A 27,639-nucleotide genomic window follows, 5' to 3' on the forward strand; every position below is an offset into this window, starting at 1 on the left:
TAGACATCTATCAAATGTTTCTCTCATTAGCTTACAGCCAGAAGAGTGCTTTGTAGCATCTTGTCAAGGTATACCCAGGATTGATGTCTGGTAGAGCTGGAAAAGAAACCACCAACCCATCCCACCCCCAAAAAAGTTCTGCCTGACTCCTTGCTGAGTTTTCACACAGGAACAAGATCATTTTCCTCCCTGGCTGAAGCTCTCATCTCACTCATCAGGCAATTGGGAAGAATCATGGTGGAGTCCTTTTTTTCTAAACACCAGCATGCCAGTGTTTAGACAAGGAGACTACACTTCTGGTCACAGTTTTCATTTCCTGGATTAAGACAGGCAAAAAAATGTGATTAGCCCATATAAATGAGTTTTGGCCTTGTTCTGCATTAAAAGGTAAGCAAATTCAAAGTATCAGCCAGCTTGCTGTGCCCAGAATTTAAAAGATCCGCACTGGCTCCTTGCCACCCCATCCAACCCTCGCCCCAGCCCCAGGAAAACCCAATCCTCCTCCTGCTGGCCAGGCTGGTCTAGAGGTAGAGGGCAGTTGGCCCCTCAGAGCATCATCTGTACTGGAACGCCCTTGGGGTTAGGAGCTGCCCGACTGTGGTTTCCCAAGAGCCTCTGTACCCCCAGGAGCAGCAGCTGAGACTGTGAGTGGCAGCTACAGGAAAACCATGGAAAGATCCAGGAAGGTACTCCAGCTGTGAGCACAGCTGTGTGAGGTCTCCCTGCATTCCCTGCTACTGCTCCAAGCCACGCAGTGGCTTCGTCAGGGCATTTATAGGATCCCTGCACTCATGTTACATAGGAGATGCAGGATGCAGGTTTTGCTGCAGGGCCACAACCATTGATAAGGCAGAAGAGGAGGCAGAGCGGGACAACAAAATCTGCTAGCAAATAGATTTTTAAGGATCTGTAAGAAAAAAACCCTGGAAAGACCCTGGAGCCTGGTTGTGGACCCCCTTTTTAGGTGATTCCTCTGAGCCCTAGAAAATGCGCATCTTGTTTCCAAACACATCACTGTAACTGTAGTACTGTAAAAACCTGTCTGTAACGTGGGCCTTGATTCATGCAAAGAATGTATAGCAGAAGAGTTTTACATTAAAAGAATCACAGCGTGGATTCCCGCAAGCAAGGCTGTTGAGAAAAGCTGTTGGTTCTCAAATCCAAAAATGCAGCTTCTGCTTTTAGTTTTTCTACCTGCTGTCTGCTGCTTGCAAGGAGCCTGCAGATTTAGCTGGATGCTCTGCTTTGCATGGTACTGTGCTCCAAGTTGCACACTCATGAATCTTCATCTTCTGAACTGCAAATCGTGTCCTATATTTTATAGTTAATAAAGCAAATGCCCGTTGACAGGGAATGAGACGTTCATGTCAGATGGAGCCAGTAAGAGAGACGAATGTAGAGATGTGCATGCAGAAAACGTTCAGACAATCACCAAGCACCGCTTAATCTACTCCGATGACGACTTTGCATATGATGTTCAGCAGCACTAGTGCCCAGCACAGCTCTCCCTGCCAAAATGCTCCCAGCCGTCCTGGCTGGACACACCATGCATCAGGCTCTTCTCGGCATCCTCCTCCTGGCAGCGGGGCTGTGATTAACAGCGTGGCCAGGCTGGGCCAGGGGCCTCTTGATAAATTCAGTGCTTTAGAACAAAGCCATCATTCTCCAGAGCAGTTGAACGTGCTGTAATGAACTGAAATAAGGCAGAATGTAAAGGCAGGGAGATACAGGCACTCTGCTGGAAAGCAAAGTCATTAAAAATAATGAGCAGTCTTTCACTTCCTTCTTTTTATTAACTTTCTGCAGAGGACAACCTGGCACTTTATTTTTAACACAGTCTCCACTTTACTAATATCCGTTAGACAGATGGCTAAAATTTTTCCACAACATACTCCACAATATTTAGATTTTTTTTAAAAAAAAAAAAAAAAAGCAAAACTGAGCTCCCCTTCCCATTTATTCTTCTCTATACTCCTCAGTGGATTATTTTTTCAATAACCTCTCAAAATACAGCAACTCCTGCCACACTCTGTGGAAATCACATGAAAAGTGGCGCACAAAGGTACCATGCCCAGCAGAGTCTGAAGCATGTGCATGCTAACCACCTGTAACAATTAGTGAAAATTTGAATGAATTAATTTTTTCAAGCTCTTCCTTGGGATGGAGGCGTGTCTGAAGCCATTGACAGAGGCCTGGCATCCCAGTGTGGGCTAGGTAAATCCGTCTTGCCCTGCAGAGCAGGGGTGGTGTGGATGGTAGGACTAAGCATTGCGTAGCTCAGGCTGTTTTCGAAATGGCCACACAGGCACCTCTGCACAGCTCCCTAGAAAGGACTGTTCTCCAGAAACCAGGCTGTTAATTGCTCTAGTGGCTCTCTCTTCATCTCTAACTGCAGTAACCTGCAGCCCCTGCTCAGAACCAGAAGGTCTGATCCTGCTCCCATTCCCTGGACCAATGCCACCTTTGGGCTCCTCTGCTCATGCCAGCTGCCCGGGCTTGTAATGCAGAGATGCCCTTTGCAGATGTGGAGGTGCCAAGTACGGTGAAGACTGAGCTTAGTTACAAGCAATGCTAAAATATACCATTACGATAATCAGACATGTGGCTCAAATTATTGCCCCAGATCTTAAGAGCCGTTGAGTGGGATTTAGGCTTCTAATTTACACTCATAACTTGTCTTTGTTGCGGCTTTAAGCTGTTTTTTTTTTATTTATTACTGAAATTCTACCACCTGGGTCGGGGCCTCCTTGACTGCTAAAACCTAAAGCAGTTCCCCAGGCCCTCTTGGGTGAGATGGGTCCCTGCTGCCCCCCCCGAGCTGGGGTCTTAATTTCTACTACCTCCCTCCCTGCACCCACACATAGCACCTCTGCACTTGGATTGCAAAAATCTGCAATGAGGCCAGAAATGAGAATTTATGAAGGGTGTGACATAAAGTGCACGTAGCATCAAAATAAATAAACAACACACTTGCATCAGTCTTGAGAAGGGGGTGGGTGGGCAGGTAACTGGCTGGAGGTGGAAAGCTAATTGCACTGCCTTACACTACCTGCTGGCTACAGCCTGAAGCGCTGGGAAAACCTTGGAGGTTTGGGTATGGGGGGCAAATGGAGACATGAGTCCATGTTAGTGCTCTCCAGGTCTGCTCAGGCATGTACAGACCCAGATGAATTTGGCATCAGCAGACTGCACCAGCCCCGCAGCCATAGGGGCCCCAAAGAGCATCCTTCACAAGTACCTTCACAAGCAGTTGCGCGGTGATTTGGGGACGGTGGTATAATGGTCTAACGAGTCTGTATAACTTGCACAGTCTTTGTAATTTCTCTGGTGCAAAAGTTCAGAGAAGTGACTGAAATACTGTGGCTGACCTTGGTCTTTGGCCCAGAAGCTGAAGTAATTGATGGTAACACTTATCCAGAGGGTTTCAACTATTCTTTATGTTGCTTTGACATGTCAGTTCCTCTGTACCTTACAAACCCTGGGTTGTGTCTCCCATCAGTTAACCCATGACAAAGCTCTTGCTGGTGCTTAGCAGGAGGAGTAAGCCATAATAGAGGAGTAAACAATTTCAAAGCCATGGGCTGAGGCCACACTTGCCACACACCTTTCTCTGAGGTGCATTTGTGGCTGGGGCTGCTCACATGTCCCTGTTGGTGGCAGGTCTGGTCTAAGCACCCCCCTGCCCCGATCACAACTGTGACCCAGGACCTCTCACAAGCCGCTGCTGGCACCAAGAGGTGATGCCAGCTGGGAGCACATGCTGCTGCCTTCCTGGAGGGCAGCACACAGGGGATGTCAAGACCCACGTCGCCCTAACAACAGCCCATGACATTTCTCAGCGTGTCCCTGTGGACCCTGTGGACTACAAATTAAAAATTTGTAGTCCTTTTGATCTGTTGTTGTTAGAGGAGGCTTTGGAGCTTGGCAGGAGCCTAAGGGGGCTTTTACAGTAACAGCTCGAGTCTTAGCAAACCCAAAGCGTGTGCTGCACAAGGATGGCTCTCAAGTCATGGCTTTTCAGCCCAGCTTGTTTTCAATCCTTTTCCAACATCAAACACACATATTCCTGCAGGAAAATTCCCACTACTTGTCCCAGTGTTTTGTATAACCAAATCAAGTCAACATGTCATGCTACATGACTGCAGCACAGTTCCCTATTGTTCACTTTAGCTGTGTTAATCTGGAGTTACAACGACCTAGCACTGACCACCTGATAGCAGAATAAACATTTAAGTCTGGGTTGGTTGCAAATACGTGTGCTGGAGTTGTGTTTCCCAGTTGTAACTGATAAAACGCATGTTGTTGTTTCTGTCAGGGTAGGTCTGGTGAATTTTTCAAGTTACCTTCCAGTGGGATTTCTCTCTGAGTTTGGTATCCATATTCTGGCTAGGTTTACAGCCAATTCCAGCAGAAAGAGAATGGACAAGACCATACACCATCAGTAAGTCTGCATTTCAGACTGGATGTTCAAATTTCCAAGTTAAATATTTTAAGAATGTCTTATTTGTATCTGCATTTATATCTACAGCTATGTGTAAAGGTTATGTCTGTCCTGGTCGGACTAAGTCAGATTTCCAAAAATGTCAAACTTTTAATGAACAGCATGAAACAGCAGAGCCTTTGTTTCACTCAGTTCACTACAAAAGGCTAGAGGAAATGCAATCAAGACAAAAATATTCCTTGTGCCTGTGTATCATCATATATTAGTCTTCTTCCTCCTATTCTACAAATTGCTGTGGGCTATACTGGTATGCAATGTATACACCAGCTGAGGATTTGTTTTTGTAAATCCCTTTTGGGTTTGCACTCCAGCAGGGCCCATGCCAGTGACTATCTCTGACAGCCCAGAAGAGATATGAACTGTAATTGATTGTGCCCCTGGGAGCTTTTCTTCCTGTTTGTTTGTGTGAGTGAGAGAGAGAGAGGCAGACTGTCTTTTATCCTTTGCCAAAAGTGGCGTCAATCCAGCACTGAGCTTTTCTTCTTTACTCGTGTTCCCAAATGCTGTAACATTTTGTGTTTTCAGGGTGGGATCAGCAAAAGGCAGCTTTCAGAGAACATCTTGCTCCAGAAATTTCAGAAAGCAACCTTTTTTTCTTTAGAAGGCAGGCAAGGGAGGTGGCAGAAGTAATGACAGTGCTCAGTTTTGAAGACACGGAGGGAATGGCATTGCAGCACTGCACGGGACCCTCTGATGCGTTGAAGGGCTGCGGCAGCAGAGCTCTGCCAAATCCTGCTGAGGCAGTTAAAGAGGTCACAGGTTGCCCCCTCTCTACCCCTTATGTTTCCCTTCCCTGCCAGAAGTCCCTGTGCCGGTGTATGGGATGTTGCGGAGCAGAGCGGGCTGTGTTTCACACCCAGCCTGCCAGCTGGTGAGGAGGAGGCTGGTCTTTTCACCAGGCTGTAAAGCACAGTAGAAGGACGTGAACCAGTCTCCCCACCGCCATATCTCCCCCAGAAGCCACAGTGTCTGGAGAGACATGACATTCCTCAGCCCGTGCTTGCTCCCCTTGCCATCGTTCCCTGGGGCCTGGCGGCTGCCAGTTGCGTGTTGGCTTGCAAAAGCAGCTCACAAGCCACCCCAGACTGTGGCTGTCCTCCACTTCTGCTCTAATTAGCAATTTCCAGCTCGAGCATACCTGTGCTGATAGAAAGTGGTATGAGGAGCAACATCTGCTGGAAGTGAACAGACTATGTATCGGACCGTCCACAAGGGGGAAAGGAATAGTGGTCAAAAATACTTGGCCACATTTTTGGATAACGGTGATACAGAACTCAGGACGTTCATGTCTTTTCCTGAATATGGTGCAATTTTAGTTACAGTTGTTTTTAAAAATCATAAACTGAATAATTATAAATCACACACTCTTTTAGGACCTGTAAATTAGAATTATAGAATAGTAGGACAGCCCAGGTTGGAAGTGACCTCAAAAAATCATCTGGCCCAGCTTCTTGGAGGAAGGGGAGACCAGATGAGATTATCTAACACCCTGTCCAAGTACATCTTGAAAGCCTCCAGTCATGGGGACTCTGCCACATCCTGGGGAGGTTCTTCTAGTCCGTAATTGTTCTCACTGTAAAAAAAATTTCTTCCTTATATCAAGATGAAACTTCTCCTGGTACAGGTTGTACCTGTTATCCCTTGTCTTCTTGATGTGGCTCTTTGTAAAGAGAGAGCCTACATCCTCTTTGTAGCTGCTCTAAGCACTGGAATACTGTGATGAGATTCCCCCTGGTGCTCGGGTGAACCTCATCAGAGTAATCTCTTCTTAAAGGAGAAGAGACATGACTCCAGTATTTCCTCAAAGGGCAGGTTCTAAAGCTCTTTGATCATCTTTGTGGCCCTTCTTTGGACCGCTTCCAGTCTGTCTGCATCCTTTTCAGGTTGTGGGGACCAGAACTGAGCAGTTTCTTCCAGGTGTCGCCTGATAAGCACTGAGTGGGACGATCACGTCACTATCTCTGTTAGTAATGCCCCTCTGGATGCAGCCCAGGATCCAACATTGCTTGCTGTTCACCAGAACTCTCGGGACCTTTTAAGCAAGGCTGCTTTCCAGCCACACAGATCCTAGCCTATACTGGACTCCGGTTGTTTTATCCCACATGAAGGACCTTGTATTTGTCTTTGTTAAACTTCATAGAGTTCTTGTTAGCCCTCTCTTCCAGACTGTCCAGATCTGTCTGTAAGGTGGTTCTCTCTGCCAACATGTTCACCTCACCACCCAGTTTAGTGTTATCTACTTGATAAGAATGCTTTCGGTCCCATCATTCAGATCATTTATAACAAGGTTGAACAGGAGAATTAGGAGCTGTTTCCAATATACAGAAATATTTGAACTTTCATTTAATTCTGAAGCTAAAGAGACCATTTTGCCTCAGTCTCAGGAAGCTGATGGAGCAGACCCTCCTGGAAGCCATTTCCAAGGATGTAAAAGATGGGAAAGTGCTTGGGAACCGCTAGAGTGGGTTTTCCTGAGGTGATGACCAACCTGATTGCCCTCCGTGATGAGATGGCTGGCAGTCAGACAAGGGGAGAGCAGGACATTTTGTTTATTTTGAATTTAACAAGACTTTCTACAGTATCCTTACAGCCAAACTGGTGAGACATGGGCAAGAGACTTGAACAAACAGAATGGGTGGAAATTGGCTGGTTGGATGGTGACCAGCAAGACTAAGGATGGTGAGCAGCAGGACAAAGTCCCTCTGGTGTCCTGTTAACAGCAGCATCCTTAGGGATCAACACTGAAGCCAGTATAGTTCAACATCTTTATAAACAATCTGGACAACAGGATGAGGTGTACTCTCAGTGGTTTTAGAGATATCAAATCCCCTTCTATCCAGCACTTGTGAAACCAGACTTGGAGCACTTTGTCCAGTTTTGGTCCTCTCCAGTTCAAGAAAGACATTGACAAACTGGAGCAAGTGCAGCAGAGGACAGCCAAGCTGGTCAGGGGCTGGAGCACAGGGAGAGGAGTGGCTGGGAGAGCCAGGCTTGTTCAGTCCAGCAAAGAGTTGGCTTTGGGGGGAAACCTTGTTGCTGTCTACAAAAAATTAATGAGGGTATAGAGAAGAAAAACCATACTCTTTTTGGAAGTGCATAAGGCAGCAGACACAAATCACACCACAGAAAATTCAAATTAGACAGTAAGATACAACTTTTTTTCCCCCGCTATGAGGATAGTCAAACACTGGAAGAGGGTTCACAGAGGCTGTGGAATCTCCAGTGTTAGAGATGTGCAAAGCTCAACCATATGATGCGATCCTGAGCCACCCAACCTAGTTGGCCTTCTAGTTGGAAAGCCAACTAAGAGTGGAGAGGCAGGACTCTGCATTTTCTGTGGCATTTTTCATTCATAGCTTAATGATTTTCTCCCTTATTACTGTACAGAGCCAAGAACCACTCCTGGCAGGGCCTGACTAGAAAAACAGTCATCTGAGGGTGTTTTATCTTCTACGGTTACATTTTTGTTGCTTCTGCTAATGAAATACACCACAATGATTGTGTTAAATGCCCTGCAGAAGCCTGGATAAATTTTATCAGTCTTAAAACCTTTACCAGTCAACCTTATGTCTTAAAACATTGGTGCTAAAATAGCTTGGAAAGCAATATTAGGTAAGTCTGACAAGCTGTTTTCCATAAAACCATATCAGCTGGCACGGCTGATGGCATTCTGCTGCAAAGAGAAGTCTTTATCAGTAACTCTGGTGTTTTGCCCGGGATTGACGGTAACCCAGAAGCCTGCTTCCAGATCACTGTATTTATGCCTTTAAAATAATGGCACACAGATGAGCTTTCTTACGGGCCTCTGGAAACATAAGACAAAACTTTCCCACTTGGGTGCCAAAACCTGCACATTTGAATAATGTCTGCAAAGGCCATGGGAATGGCAGATGCTTAAAATTAGGTCATGCTTATTTATATGTTGAACATGGGTTTAGGCACCTATCTTCTTACCTGAAAATTATACAAGTGTGAATAGCCCACTTCCAGACAAACACGGTTATGCCTGTGATCATCCGCTTTGCTCATATGTAAAAACCTGCTAGAAGTGGGTGTGGGCAGCAGGAACTTGTTCAGCACAGCCGTGGCGGCAGGGGAGGGCAGGGTTTCCTCTGCTGCCAGGTGTCAAATGCAGCACCAGACAACAGCAGAGGTGTGGAGCAATGTGCAACGTGAAGATGCACCTGTGAGGGAATTTGCCACAGAGCAGGTCTGGGATCTTGATCACATGGCATTTGAAGAAAGAGACAAAGAGAGGGAGGGAGAGTGAGAGATGGAGACAGGGAGAATAACTCTTCAAATTACAATTAAAGTAGGAAAACGGTAAGTCCTGCCAAGCCCTATTAAGCTACTGCTTTTGAGGACAGGGCTGTCCCTGATTTCAAACCATTTAACTTGCCGCCTCTTAGAGTACCATCCAAGTGTGCTTTTCCAACAGGCTACACCCCATCTCCCAGGGTAGGAGCTAAACACTGTTACAATAAATCAAGCTGAATCTCCTATGTAGTATTACAAATCCTAAGTGCATCACAATCAGCCTGTTAGTTGTGGCTAAAATCCATAGGAAAGAAATTCACAGCAAATAGCTTTGCAGTGCTGAGGGTGGGAGGTGAGGTTTTGAAGATGATCTGAGTACATGCCTCAGCAGGGCTGATTTTCCTGGGCGGGCTGCTGTGCTCGTGTGGATGCATCACGGCTGATAGTCAAACAAGCTTATTCAGAACAAGCTGGGTGTCTGCAGGGCCCTGCTTTATCACACAGGCTTTGCATTTAGCATTGGCTCCTGAATCCGTAAGTAATTTTGAAGTGGTACTTCTGGCCAGAAATGGACCATATTTAGACACTAATTAAATGCTTAAATCACTGGGAATTAGATGTGTAACACCTTTGAAAATCTGGTCCTATGGCTTTCAAGTCACTGAGATGCATCTGTAAGTCTCAGCCAAATGACTAGTCTGATCTTGCCATCTATTGACAGAAACCCATGGCTACAGCTGGGAATGTATTTTCTTTACAATATTTTTCAGGCACCTGAAGGGCTGGAGCCATTCAGTCTATGAAAATCGGTTCCTGCCTTCACCAAAATGAAGAGCTAGTATTCACAGGGTATTTCTATTATCCCTTGACAGGCTAAAAAAACACTTTTGTTTCCTTTATTGTTTCTAAAACAATAGGACCCAGGGAAGCAACTGTTTCTAATATTGGACAATATGCTTACTCTTCAAAGACAAGCAGTTTATAATATGGGATGCCTGTTCCATCTCCAGTGCCCAGTTTGAGGGCACAATTTCCAAGAGGCAAAAAAAAAAAAAAAAAAAAAAATCAGAACACTATTTGGGGGCTAAGAGTAGGGGAGATGGTTTCCAGACGTCCTGTGCTTCTAGAGACTCTGCTCTTCCCTACCATGTTTGTTCCTGGCCTTGCCTCCAGAGAGCATGTACCTGCTCTGCAGTGGCCACCTCTCTTATGCCTAATTTGCCAAGCCAATTTTTTTTTTTCATGCTTAATTCAAAAGGGAAAGAATTTATGGACCATAAGACCTCACACACAAAAAAAAATCACAGAGAGGGAGAGTAAGCAGTCTGGCAAAGGGATTGATCAGAAGCAATGAAAGTGCTTTTCTTTCTCCAGCATCCAGGGAACTTGTGACTCCTTATGTGGGAGGAATGAAACTTGCGATGTAGTCCTGAAGTCAATTTAAAATATAATCAACAACGTACTTAAAAGAATGAACCTCTGCCAAATGAGTAAGCCATTAAAATATGCCCAAAGTATGTTTTATAAGCAGAGTTTAATGCAACTGCATGGTAAGGAAAAATTTGGAGTCGCTAAGTCTGTATGTACCACAAATCAAAGTGTTGTGTAATTAGAATTATTTTGTCACCATCTTGTGGGACATTAGGGTAACATCTGGTGTGCTCCTGATTTCAGCTTGTGGGTCCAATATGTGCCGAAGAGAACGGTGAGGAAGCCATTGCTCTAAATACAACACTGGTGTAAGTGCACACAATACTGTAAAATGAGCGTTTTAGAGCTCCTGCAGTTTTACTGCGCTGCTGGGCAAATTCACCCATTTGCAGGCCAAATATTTCTCCTAAAGGCTGTATGCAAATTCTTCAAAAGTTGGCACAATAAAGGGGGAAGAGAATCAGATTGCTAACACAAACAGCCACGTCTTCTCAGAGAATATCTCTGTTTCAGCCATCTGATTTATTGCTTCAAGTTCAGAAACTGCCTAGTCTGAAGATGCTTGAGAAACACACTCCCTCTCTCCATCGGTCCAAGCAGTTGGTGTCTGATGCAAAATTTTCTGGGTAAATGTAAACCAGATGTTCCCAGTCCTAACTTGTGAACTTCTGTCCTGGGTTTCTACCCTGAGTCAGTGTGAGTCAGTGGGAGAGCTGCACAGCAGCAAGGGGCGGGCTGGGTAAGCGCCCTGCTCCAGACACACGTTCACAGGCTGTCACAGTGCTGCTCCCTTGCTGCCCATGGCCACCAAAAGACACAGCATCTTCTTTCCAGGGCTGCTTTACAGCACCCAGCACAGCAAAACAGGTTTTTAGCAAACAAAAACCGCACTGTGCTTTCCTAAGAGAAGGGCCAAGACTGCACAGGCTCGTGATGACCATCCCTCTGTGCCAGCTCTGCCCATGGCCACCTCGCAGCCAGCCCTCCTGCTGCTGCTGTGTTAGCTGAGGGTGTCAGATCTGAGCAGTCCTGTGCTAGAGAAATCTGGAGTCAGATTATATGTCCCAACTGTTAATAAAATTTCCCCTGGAATAAAAGGAGAGGAGCTGGCGCCACTTTATGTTATTCAAAACCACAAATTTCCTCTCCCTCGCAATCTGCCAGAATTAGAGTCTTCTGCAATGTCTTAAAAATTCAAGATGTTTTCCTCAAGTGAGCATCCCCCTCCTTCAAAATGCATCCAGGGAAAATTAGTGAACTAATTTAGCATTGATGTTAATGAGGAGAGGAAAGGGTGATAGTGACCCAGCACAACAGACCTATGCATGGGAATATACTAGCAAGCATGTTTCATCCCTGCATCTCCCCCGTCTGGGTGTGTTAAAGGTTTTTGCAGCAAATGTTGATAGGAATATTGCTATGCAGCCGAGGTGAAGAGCGTAAGCTATGTGCAAGAGGGACAAGGAAGGTCTCTTCATTCTCAGCCTCAGGACTGCTCTGGGGCTGGCAAATTACACAGGAGCTGGGGCATGGGATGACCTCTGCCTCGCCGGCTGTAGCATTAAATTGTCACCACATTTCTTGGTGCTGTTTTGACCTGTACTGCTCTCCAGACGGTGCACAGGTGTGTTTTGGAGCAGCATGTGCCAGAGGCTCTCTGCAGCAAGCACGGACCCCTGCCTTGGAGTGGGAGTTTATAGCTACAGATGTATGGAGGTGAACTGGGTTGTGCCACTACTTAGTGGGGTGGATGTAGCCATGAAGACAAGATTGTATTTGATGCCTGGTAAGGGCTGTTTAATATTTCTCATCTGGATTGATAGTCACATTTTCTTGTTAACAAGTACCTTTGACTCTAATGCAGGTGTGTAGGGAGGTGGATGGGAAATCATCAAACGTTATTTCCTAAATCTTAACAGCGTCTGTCACCTTACATCTCTCATTGCTTCCCTGAGGCCTCTGGATGTACAGGACATTATAAAATAGACCACTGATGTCAGCTGGAGCCTCTTGTTATTACAGTGATGAACCTATGAATTTGTTACGGGTAGTAAATGTCAAAACCCCTAAACTAGACAGCTGGAGATATGAAGAAGACATCTTTCATATTTGATTTTTCTTACTATTTCCAATAGGCTGAAAGACAGGTGGCTTCTACCTTCAGCAGGACGAAGGAGATCAGTCCTGAGCAAGACACAGCAGACACCCCAGTGCCAAGCCCCGGAGGTGCCCTGCCACGTCATGTGAGCCACGGCTGCGCACAGGACACCCAGGCTCCTTGACAGTGCCTGCAGAAAGAAATAGGGCTTGGTTACAAGACTGACAGAAGGCCAGTGCTTCTGGGGAACAGGAACAGGCTACCACATTGCCTCTAGGTGATGGACGCTAAGGCGTGAGCTCTGCTCTGCCCACTGAAGTCCCCACTGGAAGGCAGCAGCTCCCTCTCCCATGGCTCACGGACTAGCCCTTTCCTGACTACAAAGGGTCAGCACACTGAATCAAGGACTTCGTCACTGAGCTAAGCAAAGAAAAACAAATCACTTCCCAGCCAAACAAGCAGGGGTCTTATATATGCAAGGGATATTCTATGACACGCTTGGTAGTTCATCAATTAGGAGCATGCTTGCTTTAGGAAGAAGAACTAGGTTTGGGACTATCATGTACTAGTTGCAGCTATGTAGGGATGACCGCCTGCCTCCTGCATGCCCAGAGATCATTTTAGTGTCCTCGTACCTAATATTCTGATATTTTTAGCTCATACTCAGCATGGTGCTGATCGCATCATTTAGCTTTGGCTCATATGGTAAAGGCAGTGTGAATACGCTACACAAAATACAACTAGATAGACCTTTAAAGCAAAGCATGCCCTCAAACTTGCGTGAAATTTCTGCTTTCAGAGCAAGTGATTCTTGTGTAGCTATGGGGAATTTAACTGGCAACATTTCTAATAAGATAGAAATTTTGAATAGCAGCTCCTGATTAAAAAAATACCACGGTAGTTACTGTGTTACACTGTTTCTCCTGTATTCCTATTAGTAATAGTGTAGCTTGAAAAATAACCACATGCTTTGTCCTGGACAAAATGCTTGAGGAGGACACACGGCCAGGAACAAACATCCAAAAAAACCCCCAGCCTGAGGTCTCAAGCATGGAGAACTGGATCCCCACACTAGATCTGTGTATCAGCACAGAATTACATGCGTATTATTGGGATTCAGTGAAGGGCTGGAAATATACCCTGGTATGGTGACTGGTGGGATCAGAGCCAGAAGTCTTTTATTGTACTGAACTGTGGTCACACCAATTCACATAATTTTTTTTTGTAATGTGGTACATTATAAAAAGGAACAAAAAACTTTGCCAAGTTGCTTCTTATGCCTGTGCCAGCCTCTGCCCCCTGACATGGAAAATGCCAACGGCTTGTTGAGGAGTGAGTATGTGGGGAGTGGGTAGAAGTATTTAAATACACAGTTGTCTGAACATGTGTTTCTAGGGCAATAACATTAAAAATGATACCTCGCTTTTTTTCAGTGAGTGAAGCAGAAAGAAAAAATTTTGAAGAACTAATTTCTCCAGAAGAAGGTTGTTTTCCTTAGAAAAGTCAGGCTTCTCCAAAAAGATATGAAACAATGTTTGCAGTGCACAGAACAAAACACACAGAGAGAAAAAGACACTGCACAGCATGGAATTGCCTGTAGATATATTTCTTTATTAAAATTTTATGATTCTTAGAACATCTATGATTTATTATGGCAATAACAACACAATACTGATAACAGTGGTGAGGGTTTTGTTAGATTATGGGCTAGCTAAGCTTTTCAGGTGGCTAAGAGCTTGTTTCTCTTTTAGAGCTAAAGCCCTCCCTGTCCCTCTGGGGTCTAAGTTACTGCTGGAAACAGTTCTCCAGAGCTCACTCCATTCGCCACTTTGAAAATATTCTGAACATCAAACTTCATATGAAGCAATGCTGTCGACAGCTGGCCAGGCAAACACATTGCAGGAGGGTGTGTACTTCCAATCCAGAGAAAATCTCCCTTTTTTACCCATGCCCATCTTCATTTTCCATAGATCTGTCTCAAAATAATCCTTCTGAGTAAGTATTTGACAGTATAATACCAAAAGTATACCCAGCCACATAAGAAAAAGCAGCAATGAATCTCTAATCCTGGCATGGAAGAGAGGACTCCAGAAGCAAAACGTCTTTTTTTACTGTGACCTTTCTAATGCTGCTTTTATGTTAGCACACAGGTTGTGTGTTTTCCCTTTGAGGTAACAACTGTGAATTTATTCCTCTATTTCCCTTCTCTCTCAGAAGTTACAAGCAGGAATTTAGTTAAGAAACTGGGTACAGTATTACTTTCTGGGCAAGAGTAGTAATAAACCTGAGACAGAAAACAATAATTGAAGAGCAAAAGAATTCTTAGTTAAATACCTTGTAAACCCTGATGAAAGGGGCTACTGGTGGCAGCTTTCTTAGCCATGCCCGAATTGCAGACCTTCCAGGAACACAAATGCTAGCAAGATTGCTGTTTTCTTTACAGAAGTGTTAAATAAATGTTTTTACAATAAGCCTTTTCCGCAAGACATTTTAAATACAAGGCACTAAAAAGAAACTTTCTGCCCCTGATCTTACAAGCACTAATATCAATCTGTGTTCTGTGCAACCATATTTTTAATTATTCCGGCTTCCAAAGGAACATCAAAAAACTCATGCAGAATGATGAACTGACCATGAATGTCATTATCATGATCAATGAACAATCACCAGAGACAACTGAAGTGCAAAAAAGAATTTCATCTCACCAGGCATAAATATATGCTGCTGCTATGAATCACTCTTTAACGCCTTTAGCGTTTAGAAAATTCATGAGCTCTCCTTGAATGTTTCTCGCTTCTGTAAATCAGACTGTAAAATAAGACCATGTAGTGATTTCAAAAAGAGTCTTTCAGTAATGATAGTTGTGGGGTTTTGCTTTCCAAAACAAAATAGGAATGATGTGCAGGACAGAATAGCTTGTTTTATTTCAGCTACTTGGAGAGAGAGAAGTCCTCTACCATTTACAGTGTGGGTTCTCCCTGTTGCATGCTTTGTTTAATTATACAAATAAGATTTGAAAAACATATGTGGACGAGAAAATTTTGTTGCAGGAACAGAGATAAAACACACACACAGATTAAAGAAGGAAACATTTGTTTATTAAAAAGGAAAAGGTTCTGGATGGCAGCACAGAGTCAGACATGAGACAGATGAATGCATGCACAGCTGTTCATGTTTAAAAGCAGAATATAGACATAAATACAGTTAGATCTTTGCTCTGCTCTGCTGCTACAGTATTTTTATACAGGCGATTCAAAGGAATATCTGTCATAACTGAACACAGGGAAAAATTTATCAAAAACAGAGCACAGATTGCTAAAGCAATAATATCTAAAGGATAAGCAAAGACTAGAAAAGCCTTTCAAGATAGGGTATAGCAAAATAAACTTAATTGTGCAAAAGCACAATTAATTAATTCTGTGAATGTGGAGATTAAACGTCGGATTCAGCTCCAAGTCAGAGAGCTTGTTCTTGTGTTTAAACAAAATGCAGGTAATTTCCCCCTGCTGTCATCACAGTTCCTGCTCTGTTGGAAGAAAAACCAGTGAAGCAGGAACGTACTTCAAAAGCAATACCTTATTTTTCCTATGATCTATTCAGCCTACTTCCAAAGCATACCAGAGAGAGAAAGAAGCTGATGAGGCCCCTGCCAAAGTGTGTTTTAATGCTTAGAGACAACGAGACCATCCTGAAAAAAACATAAAGGCTCAGGAAAAGATGGCCAAGTACTACAGGAGAGCAAAGCAGGCCTTACAAGAGAGACCATGAGCTGGTCCACGGGATACAAGTGCTTCCTCAGGGCTGCCATTCTCTAGCCTGGAGGACATTATGTCACATTGGTTCTGCCACACTGACCTCCAGTTGTACTTTTACTTGCGTTGACTAAGGTATCGCATAACTGTTCAATACGCGAGTAAGTATAAAGGCATTTAAGGCAGCCTTTAGCATTTCACGGTTCAGTTTCTACAAAAGCAGAAATTTGGAAGTCTATTGTATTATGAAAGTTCATTTTTGAAAATGGTTCTGATGAGCTTCTTTAGAGGGCAATTGGAAATGTTTTCAATTTATAAATAAGGACAACATGGATTAACTACCAAATTGGATTAACTGCACAAAAAGGATTACTATGAAATCTCAAGCATCATGTATAAACATTGCAGTTATTTAATATACATTCCCTATTTAAATATTCAGTTATCTTGCTACGTATTTTTGTACATAGTTTTCCTGCTTTTTGTTTTTAAAGTTAAGATTAAAATATTACACCGCATTCCTGTTCCACTTCTAACCCCAGTTCAGTTTTGACAGCCACAGAACATCAGTTTTCACACATCTATCTGTTTCTTTATAGAAACAATAAAAAAACACCTCTCACAAGCCTCACTAAGCTTATTTAAAGACCTGCAAGACAGTAGTATTTTATTCAGATTCTGAATTTCTCAGGAATCTCATGTATTACTGCAATAAAACTGCAAAGACATAAATCCCCTTCTTGTTACATGTAACTGTTATTTCAAATAGTTACAAATCTGAGGAGTTATGCCAAACATATTCCAGGGTACAGCAGTAGAAGAAAAGCTCCAAAGCTTTCCCTAATTTTTTTTAATATGTCTTAGATATTATAGCCTTTCAGCTGGATAAGAAAAATACATGACCATCCGTCAGAAACCTGCGCAGAGACATATGCATGCTGAAATCACACAGTCACAAATTTTCCGGTGAATGTATGATGGGCCGAGGGTACAGCACACTTAAGTGTGCCCCGGATGAAACACCTGGGCGCGTGCTGGTTCTCTCTACAGGGAGAGTGGCACAACAGACCACACCAGTATGAATTCAGCTAGAATGGAGACCTGTTAGTGGACCCAGAGACAGGTTTCCCAGCTCCTCTGCTACCTCCCAGATATAACCTTTGGGAAAACACCGGCAGAAGACACCTAGATGATATCTTCCTCAAGAGATATCACAGGTAGTGCCATGTGGCAATATACAATTCCATAGTACACCAAGGGATATTTTATTAGATAAATGTGACCAACAGGGTTTTTTTACAACATGGACCTGTTGAAGCAAGTTCAGAGGAGGGCCACAAAGATGATCAGAGGGCTGGAGCACCTCTCCTAGCAAGACAGGCTGAGAGTTGGGGTTGTTCAGCCTGCAGTAGAGAAGGCTCCAGGGAGACCTTACAGCAGACTTCCAGTACCTAAAGGGGGCCTACAGGAGAGCTGGAGAGGGACTTTTGACATGGGCATGTAGAGATAGGACAGAGGGAATGGCCTTAAGCTGAAAGAGGGTAATTTTATTAGATATAGGGAAGAAATTCTTCACTATGAGGGTGGTGAGGCACTGGAGAAGGTTGCCCAGAGAAGCTGTGGATGTCCCATCCCTGGAAGTGTTCAAGGCCAGGCTGGATGGGGCTTTGGGCAACCTGGTCTAGTGGAAGGTGTCCCTGCCCATGGCAGGGGGGTTGGAACTAGATGATCTTTGAGTACCCTTCCAACCCAAACCGTTCTGTGATTCTATGATCTAGTAGTCCATCTTCAGCATTCAATATTCAGGTAAACACTAAATGTGTGTGTACAGACAAGCAAGTAAGTGCAGTTGTGTCACCTAGTATTTGCTGCTGTCACTGATGGGAAAACGTCCTAGAAGACATCTGACAAAATATTGTTACAATCACTTTTAACTATTAGCATTCCTGAATTACTATTTTTTCCTGTATGGAATAGTTCAGCATTTCATTTCCTAAGCATCAGCCAAAGCTGGAGAGCTGTGTGACTGTGACCAGCCGTGGGCAGCTCAGCGCACACACCCCCACGAGGTGGAGCTCACAGCACTGCCACGGAGCACCCTGCTGCACTGGCAGGCATCTCAGCTGCCCAGTGCAATGGAAATCCACAGCAATGTCAATTAAAGGAGATGGAAACATCATACTACAAGTACAGACCATGATTCTAATTTTATTGCATGAACCTTCTAACACATCAGCATCATCAATTCTCCGAATTCTTCAGAGCTGACCATCAGGCTTCCATTTTCCTCCAATTGCCCTTGGGATGAGGTTAGAATTGAGGTGATTAAGTCCTTTTTCTCAACAAAATCAAAATCCCAAAACAAGGAATTAAAAAAATGCCAGAACACACAAGGTCTTTCTCCCTACACTAGGGCTGAAACTAGAAAGCAAGGATGAAAGAAAGAAAATACGCAGCAAATAATAAAACACAGTGCTGTTCTGTGCAGCAGTTGACATTGGGCCACAGGGTTTGCTCTAATTATAGAAAATACTTTTTTACTCAAAAATCACTACTATTACCCAATAAAAACACACCGTGTTGAATATTGGGTTAAAAGTAACTTTGTTTTGTAGTGGATTTTCAGTGATTTCATGGCAGCAGAGCTGAGTGCTTCCTAACTCTTAAATGGGCGTTCAGGGCTGAAAAGAAAATGGTCCTCCTGGGCATGGAGGTGGACTGCAGTTCCCCTTCTGCCAAAGCAGATGCCAAGGGACCATGCTGTAAAGGAATTGATCCAAGTTCAGCACAAAGAGGAGGAAGATTATTTTGGATTTCTGCATGATTTCAGTGAATGATTTACAGGGCAACCCCCCAAGAAATGTGTAGGTGAATATGGGGGGATGACTAAGAACACACAGACAAAGAGTTCATACCTCTGAAGTAGAGTGTGCTTCCATGGAAAACATTGCTATGACTATAACCTGCCTGTGTGGCAGTAATTCCAGTATTTACTCTGTGCATAAACAAGTTGAAGTGTTTTTGCAACATTTTGTACTATGTGTTGAATACAAAAAGAAAAAAAGTGAAACTACACTGGTACCATTCACACAAGCATATTTATTATATAAATATTTCATAAATTACGAGATTTTAATTATAAATGTAAACACTTCTAGGAAAATAATGTTTTATATTCTTATTAATGTTTACAACTAATATAAGGCACATAGTGCAAAAATACATTTCTGATGCAGAGATCACAAAATAGTTACCTACATGTGTTATCTAAAAAGTAGCTGCTTACACTTCTGTGGTACAGTATTGTTTTTGATTAATACATATTGTTAATTCATGGCTAACTCTTCACGGGTAAAAATATGATACAGCTGCCATTTGATCTACCAATTGTACTGGCATGCAAGATAAATATTTGGTTTACAGAATGCACATTGTCAGAAAAAGCACATATAGTTATCTGGTACATAATGTATGTAGAAAATTTTATTCTGAATACCTGAGAGTGGCCCTGAAATGCATTATCTTTATATGAGTACATTTCTACAGTTCTGGACTGTAAAGTAATACAACACAACTAATCAAGAGCTAGACTGTTTTATAAACCTTGTAACTCTTTCATACACTTTTCTGAAGGAAAGAATTTTAACTAGCAGATGTTAGAACTGTATTTACAAACACTGAAAAATGAAACTGACGCCACAACCACTGTGGGGCCTGATGAGGCTTCTGCCCAGCCTTTCACCAAGGTTCCTGAAAATTATGTAGAATCAGAATACAAGAGGGACACAGGCTACAGCCTTTACTAATATGCCATCGGCCAGTATAAAGGAGAAAGGCATATATGGGAAGTGTTTAGTTAAATACATATTTGTGCAATCACATATTAGATGCTACGGTAAAGAGAATGCACTACTTTAACAGTACACTGGGATGAGAGGTATGGATTGAAAATTAGATTTCCAAACAATTTGTTTCCTTATTTTCTTTTCCTGTAACCACAACAAAACTAAGCCTAGATATTTAAACAGGTGCTATAGAGACTACAGAGGTTAAACCACACTTCTCAGGGTTACTGCTAGTATTTGAGCACCACAAAGAATATAATGAAATGGATGAGGAAAAAAATGTTTACTGACAGAGGAACACACAGAACTATAGAAACTATCTCAAGTATGTTGGTTATATGCTTTTCTGCTGTAAGTTTGTGACAGATAACTCCTAAAAGGTTTCACAAAATCTGTCATATTTGAAATTATTACCAGTCTTCTCTATATAGCAATAACTCTTTCCTTTCTATACTTTAGTACAGTTGATCAAGAACAGCAGTAGGGCATAAATTTTACGGAATACTGCACAAAGAAATCCACTAATTAGTTGCAGGTAAAGTATTACAATTATAGTACAATTCAGACTGTTACCAATGGTAATGGTAATCTCAGTGCAATGTACTTGCTGATACATACTGTACATTGAATGAATGCCTCTCCATTAAAATCTGAAGGTTTATGGTTGTGATTTATGCACTTACTAGCCCCAAAACAGACAACACATCCCTGAATAAACACTGAAGAAAACAGGAATTCTTAGTAGTGAGCACCGCAGTAATGACCATTACAGAGATGAAAGAATTTAAATATATATATATATACACAAAGCACCTACAATTTGCACTTAAATGGCAGATGTCCCTGCTTTGATGCTCTTACCACATCAGAGTTCTCACTGTATTTGAAGTTGGAGACCAATAATTGTGTTAGGAATACATTTCCCACAAAATCCTCCACATCTTCCATATATTTTAGTACCATCCTGAGGATCAGACAGAGAACAGTCAATCAAGAAAAGTGATTGAAATCACAGTTGTACAAAAAGCTCCTTGAGGTTTGCACACAATAGGCATTTTGACATATCGTACCTACAAATACAGCATCAAATTAGCAAAATAGGTGCAGAGATCCTTTCTCAGTATCACTGTACACTTCCTTTCCCAGCTTACCACCCAATGCTGTCTTAAACTGCACACGCTTACTGTTCTTGTTCAACGGTTCTTTTGGTTTCCCACACAATCCCGCCTGTAAGGATCCTCTGTAGTAGGGTATCTTTAATAAAATGGGGGGGGTTGGGGTGTTGTGGTTTGGGTTTTTTGTGAAGTATTATTAAGTATCTTCAAAACTTTTAACAAACCTGGTTACTATAACAATAGGCTCTTAAAAATCTGTAAGAGAAGGGTAAGCAGGCAGTGTTGATCTGGATTAGATTCTGGGCAGTGTGATTAAATGTGGTTTCTGCACTGCATCTGGAAGAACACTTAGATGTGTCAGAGACCTTTAACACTATTTTTGATTCACAACTAGCTTTCACTAGGAGAGTCATCACTTGCACCCCTGGAGGTATAATATTCAACTGAGCAGGTAAAGGAGAACAACATTGACTTACGTGGGATTTGTGTATGTCAGCAGTTGCATAGTTGCCCTGAGCAATCCACCTAACTGTACTGGATAATCTCAGACCTGTTCCAGCCAAATTAATGCTGAACTGTCCCTAACACACACACACAAAAAAAAAAAAAAAAAAAAATTGGTAAGATACAGAGCTGATAAACAGAGTTCAAAACACTAAAATACTTTACATTGGCATATCTGTGCATATCATGTAGGGTATATCAAGACATTAAGTACTCGAAGGTACTAAAGGTTACCTACACTGCATTATACTCTTTTTTTGGACACAGTACAGACACCTGAATGAGTTATTCTGCAATGAGTAGTACCTGTGCATCAGCTGCTCTGTAGCAGGTCTGCAGAGTCTGAACACAGAACTAACATCAGACAATTCAAATTATTTTAGTCTTCTTTCTACATATTAAATTTTAAATTACAAAAGATATGGATGTTCAACATGCAAGAATGAGGAATTTTCTGATGAGTTTCTTGGAAGACTTTTGTGTTGGTTTGGTTTTAAGTGCCTGAACATTTGGAAATAATGCGATCAGGACCTACTGCTATCTGGAAATTGGACAAATCATATCTTTGCCATCTATTCTCAAATTTTTGCAAGTACACTGTCCAAGCATCTTCATCGTATCTTCCATTTGTTTTTAGTATAAGAAATAACATAATTGAACATGAATGTAAGACGAGGTTCAAATAGATAAATCTATTGCTAAATTGAATGTTTTGAAACACAAACCATTCAAAACAATTTATTAATTCTAATATCTGTGCCTATGCAAATATATACTCTGAAAACTAGCTTGAGAAGAGTCATTTCATATGAGAACAAGAAATATATCAAAGCAACAAACTGCCCTGCTTTATAAACAAACGGGTACAGAAAATTATTAAATTGCATTCACATTGAAGTGCTATATGTTGGGAAGAAGTACGATGTCCACAAAGAGCCTAATGGTCAGTATAGGCATCGCTACAAGCAGAAAACACCTCATAAAATTCACTGAAGACCCAAATTTCTATATTCAGACTTGGTTAAAATAGCCTAAATTCTGAGATCAAAGCTTTAGCAAAGATAACATTTCTGTTATGTATGGTAGCTTCTGTATTTTATTGCTTAATATTGTCATATATATCTATTTTCATATATATATATACTTATATGTATGGGTATATGTATGTGTGCATGTATAAAAATACAGCATTCAGCCTTTATTCTTACGATTCACTGAAGTTCCTTCATAAAAATTCAGTCTTACATTGTTTGGTATGGCAGATTTGTTTTAAGCACTTGTATACTCAGGCTGAACTAACTTAAGTTTATATGGATAGCGTAGTGGAAGATTTCCATTTAATGGATAAAGCATCTAGAGGAAATGCATACAAACAGTGTGGAATGCTTTTCACAATTAACAGGCCCAAAGATACCATTTTGCAAAAACAAATGAGAGGTGCTATGTACAGTTATAATGACAGGTTATCAGCTGTCTGACACGTCACGCAGCATACTCAAGGTCAGGAACAGATTTGAAGGACTGAGAGCACAGGAATGGGGGCCTTTTTACTGCATTAAAACATCAGTTTCAGTACAGTTCTTAAAGATGGAAACGCATCAATGCAAAACCATGTAAGCAGAATGATTTCCCAACAGAAGTTGCAGATTACAAATAGATTTGTATTGTACTAAGCATAAAGAGTTTGCAGGTTGAAGGTATCTAATCCAACTGTTTCCTTGTCAGGGGTTAAGTCTGCCTAACTTAGGCACTTCATTTGAACCTAAATTGTACGTAAATTGTCTCTAGCTGCCCTTGAATGTGTCCACCCACACAGCCTGTCTTAAGTTTAAGCACCTAGGACAGATGGACAGCAGGGATTCACTTCCACACAAGTCTGAGCTAGTCAATCTTAACTCTCTTTATCATCAGCGAAAAGAAACATGCACTTCTAGATGACCATTGACCTCATGGTAAGGTGTTTTAATAGGGTAAGATAAACTGATCTGTTTTCTAGGGAATCCCATTTCCGCTAACAGACTCCAAAGACAGCCTGGGTTGACTAGTGCGGACTAGGGCTACATCTGCATTAGCAAGAAGGGCACTGCATGACGAGCAGGTCCCTAGAGTGGAAATGTTGGGTCAGAGAGCCCAAGGTCTATACACATTACACAGATCAGGGTTTTACTTCAGACTAACTCTCATCTAGTCCCGTAGACTGAATCCTCATTAGCAGTTAGAGTGCATTAAGATCCTTCTTCTGGAGCTCACTCTTTGATTTAGTTTCATCCAGAAGGCATCCCGTCCATGTCTTTCAAGATCACTCCATGATGTGAACCAACAGACAGTAAACTGGGACAATACGGAGACTAATTTAAAAAGCACCATCCAATCCAAACTAAAACACTAATGTAGGCACACCAATGGATGTATACATTTTATATTATACTGCTAAACAGGACTGATTTCCTCTGCTAGTCTTCAAGGATATGAAGGATCAGGAGAGAAAGAGAGAAAAGAGAAGAAAAATTCTGCAAGATTGTAGAAACAGAAAGTCATTGGAAAAGAAGAAAGATTAAGAAGGTATTAGGGGAAACAAAGGATACGTCATGTCCACAGGGAGGGAAAGCAATACATGAAATACATAGAAAGCTGGATATACATGCATGGACCCTAAAGGGAGAGTGTGGAGTAAACAATTTAAGGGAGAAAAGGGGGAGTGAAGGGGAGATGGTGGAACAGGACGGAGAAGAGTAAGAAAAAACCACCTCATTAATGTAGTACACAAGCTAGACAGAACAGGAGACTGGTTTAGATCTTTACAGCTCCAAATCAGTCAAACAGATTTTATTTTTTCCTCTCTTACATGCACATTTCAAGGAGGTAAGAAATTAAATACCTGTGGACATCTGACAGCACTGTAGCAATCTCCAGCTGTAGCAAATGGAATTGCTCTCCCAAGTAGAGTCTGAGCAAAAAGAAAATCTGTGGCTAGAAAACAGAAAATTACTCAGCACTGAAACTGCTGCATTAAAAGTTCAGGTAAAACAGCGTGAAAAGGCATTAACATCGGGGGTTTCTAGTTTGTTTGGGGGTGTGTGTTTGTTTGGAGGGTTTTTTTGTGTGTTTTGATGTGTTGTTTTAGAACTTATGTTTTAAATATTTATTTTGGTTAATGCAATACCAGCCAAACCTACAAGCCCAGTTCTCTTCCTGAGATAAGAGGGGACTGGGAGGAGGATGGATCCGCACTTGGATACAGCTCCAAGTGAGGTGCTTGTCAGCCACCTTGCTGCCTTCAGGCAGGGGTGGGAGTGCTGCAAGATTCCTTGCACATTTACTATGTCTGCCAAGGTCTGAGAAGGGACTAACCACAGCATAGGAAGACTTTTCCAAGAAAAACATGCCAGGGGCTAAAAGGAAATGGAATAATGAGAGTAAAACCTTAGAAACTGAAGCTAGTTCACATGTAAAATAAGAATTGTAAGACTCATGACACAAACTAACAAGGGGATTAGTGGTGGTTTCTCTTTTTTTCTTTGAAATTCCCATTGAATTCCTAATGGAAATAAGAGTTTTGTTTGCCCCAAAATGGCCCAACGGGATCTATAAGTGGGTCAAAATGGTAATTTGATAATTATGACCATGTGCAATTTCAATAGGATGCTAAATTTGTTATAGATTTCAATAGAATGCTAAAATTGCCAAAATGCTTACTTTTAATTTGCATAGAAGCGACATCAAATCTTATTTTGCTAAAAACTGTGAAGCCAGCTGCAAGGTAATCATTTCGACAGGCACAGTCTTGCCTTCTGCTTCCGTTGAAAGGACATTCATATGGATTCTGCAGCCTAGATAATAGCAAAAATTTAAGATTCCTTTTGACATTTTTCTATAACATAACATCATAGTGAAAAATAATTGCATTGCACTATGCCGCATAAAAACACTGAACAACAGCTACTTAACAAGAAGCTCAGCTGTTAATCTTGGCTCAGCTGAAACAGTAATATGGATTGAAGCAATTTCTACTAAAGTTAAGACAGAAAATTTAGAGCAACTAACACAATTTCAGCCTGGAATTATACACATTTCTGCATATGTGTTCATACGCCTGAATAGCCCAAACAGAAAATCAGGAAAAGAATTCTACTCATCTGTTCTCACAGAAGGTAAATATCATTTTATTCTTTTATTTTGGAAGGGATAAATGCACTTCATGAAGTTGCAAAACCGCTTTTATACCTGAATCCATATACTTCAGAAAAATTGTCTGCTTCACCTTTCACCAATGTCAAATATTCTTTGGGATTCTCTAAGTGCATGCCTGAGCAATAAATCTGGAAGAAAAAACCACAACCATTTAGCAAAATCTTTATTAGAAAAATATTATTTCATAAAAATATGTGCTCATAAAAACTCATAAATATTAAGATTACCTTTATTATCCTTCCCTTAACGTTAAGTAGGTATTCACCATCCTTTCTAATCCCTTTCTTAATCTGGATGTCTTTGCAGGTGGTAAGAATTTCACCTTCAAAATGAATTATTAAATCATATATTAATGTATTTCATTTATAGAAATTAGTTTTAGGACTTACTTTTGCATAACTGTGCTCCAAGCGTATTTATAGCTTTTCTGTAAGTAACCTGGGAAAACATTAACTTCAGCTGATAATTACAGCTGTCACTTACATTCTTCCTCACGGCAGATCTTTCTGGCATCTGGTTTTAAATGTGGCAGGCACAAGTCACTGGATAAGCCATTTTCAGCCGTACATTCAACGGTTCTCTCCTTTACCCCCACTCCACAAGACACTGAGCACTAGATGCGGATAGCCATCAAGAGTTAGTTTAGAAGGGAGTAAATAATTAATATAATTATGTCAGCAAATTAGTCTTGGCATTCATTTGTGTTTAAGGCAGCTATCAAAAATGAGCTTGCACATCTGTACTCACTTTAGTCCACTTCCCCACTCTCCAGGTAGCTGCTTGTGAGCATCCTTTGATATCACATTTATAAATGTACGGGGATGGCTCTACTGGGCATTCTCGGTACGCTAGAGTTCGAAGGCCACGGGCATGCTGATTTTGAACAGAATGGATTCCAACACAGTACGTGATCCTCTGCTGGTAACCAAACCCACAGCTGGCTGAGCACTAAAATAAAATCCCCAAGCACAGGCATTATTTCTGTGAAACTGAACCTTTCTGCAGCATTGCAATTCCAGATAAGTCAGCTTTGATCCTGGCTTTGGCGAAAGCCTGTAATTTGATGCGTGCCACCTCGGGGCTGTGCATTGGCATGTAGAGGTGAAGGTCTACAACAGTTATGCACGCAAAGAGATGGCAAGTCCCATGCTGCCCTTTTCTCAGAGCTCACGGAGGGTGCAGAGCAGTTCCCTCTCAGCTGCAGTACACGCACACATAGGTAGTGCGGATGTGTAAGGGAAACAAGGCACTGATCTGTCACTTCACTGAAATCAAGGAAAAGATTTTAGTTTAACTTCAGTGAGATCAGCTTGCAAGAGATTTTCTGGGGAACCAGCAGAGGAACCTTGCTGGTAGGGGCAACCATCCTCTAGCTGGTGTTCACAGGTCCCAGAGGGGCTACCAGAAGACTGATAAAAATCTTAATCTACAAATTAAATCTTTATCTACTTAACCTACAAAAAATCTACAATAATGATGGCTGATTGGAAGGTTCAATGTGGAGAAAGTTTATACATCCACATTCAGCTGAAAATACTTCGGGTTGTTTTTTTTCTCTCTACACACATGATGTACATTTTACAGCAATAGAAAGTTCTTAAACATAAAATTATATAAAAGATGTGAGAGCGGTATAATTAGTTTACCTGTGACAGTTCTGCTGTAAGCACAACATATTTAGAGGGAGCTATCCTGCATTTTTTCGTTGATGGAGGCTTTGTGGCAGAATCACAGAAGCTTTCATCCACTTGGATCTGGTGTTCATCCACACACTTAACCTTCTGGTATATTTCCTTTTTTCTGTATGATGCTGAGCACTGAGAGCAAGAAAAACAGTCACAGGTTTTGTACTTAAACTAGCCATTTACACAACAAAGCTATTGACTGATCACCACACACCAGTAAAACCCAGACAGCCATACTTTTTATGGCAGCTGCTATCAGT

General features: G+C 41.9%; 1 protein-coding gene across 1 annotated transcript in view; it reads right to left on the reverse strand.

Annotated features, from left to right (window-relative positions):
* Positions 1 to 19,202: 19,202 nt before the first annotated feature.
* The window catches only part of ADAMTS20 (ADAM metallopeptidase with thrombospondin type 1 motif 20), a 98,945-nt gene continuing 90,508 nt past the window's right edge, over positions 19,203 to 27,639 (reverse strand). The window contains exons 31-39 of the mRNA XM_040596689.1: positions 27,341 to 27,511; positions 26,442 to 26,642; positions 26,178 to 26,307; positions 25,922 to 26,016; positions 25,728 to 25,822; positions 25,200 to 25,333; positions 24,382 to 24,473; positions 21,476 to 21,580; positions 19,203 to 20,848 (exon numbers count right to left, since the gene is read on the reverse strand). Coding sequence (XP_040452623.1) covers positions 20,759 to 20,848; positions 21,476 to 21,580; positions 24,382 to 24,473; positions 25,200 to 25,333; positions 25,728 to 25,822; positions 25,922 to 26,016; positions 26,178 to 26,307; positions 26,442 to 26,642; positions 27,341 to 27,511 — 1,113 coding nt within the window. The 3' untranslated portion in view covers positions 19,203 to 20,758. The remainder of the gene's footprint in view (positions 20,849 to 21,475; positions 21,581 to 24,381; positions 24,474 to 25,199; positions 25,334 to 25,727; positions 25,823 to 25,921; positions 26,017 to 26,177; positions 26,308 to 26,441; positions 26,643 to 27,340; positions 27,512 to 27,639) is intronic.

This window comes from Falco naumanni, chromosome 5 (genome assembly GCF_017639655.2).
Source record: "Falco naumanni isolate bFalNau1 chromosome 5, bFalNau1.pat, whole genome shotgun sequence".
NCBI classification, from domain to species: domain Eukaryota; kingdom Metazoa; phylum Chordata; class Aves; order Falconiformes; family Falconidae; genus Falco; species Falco naumanni.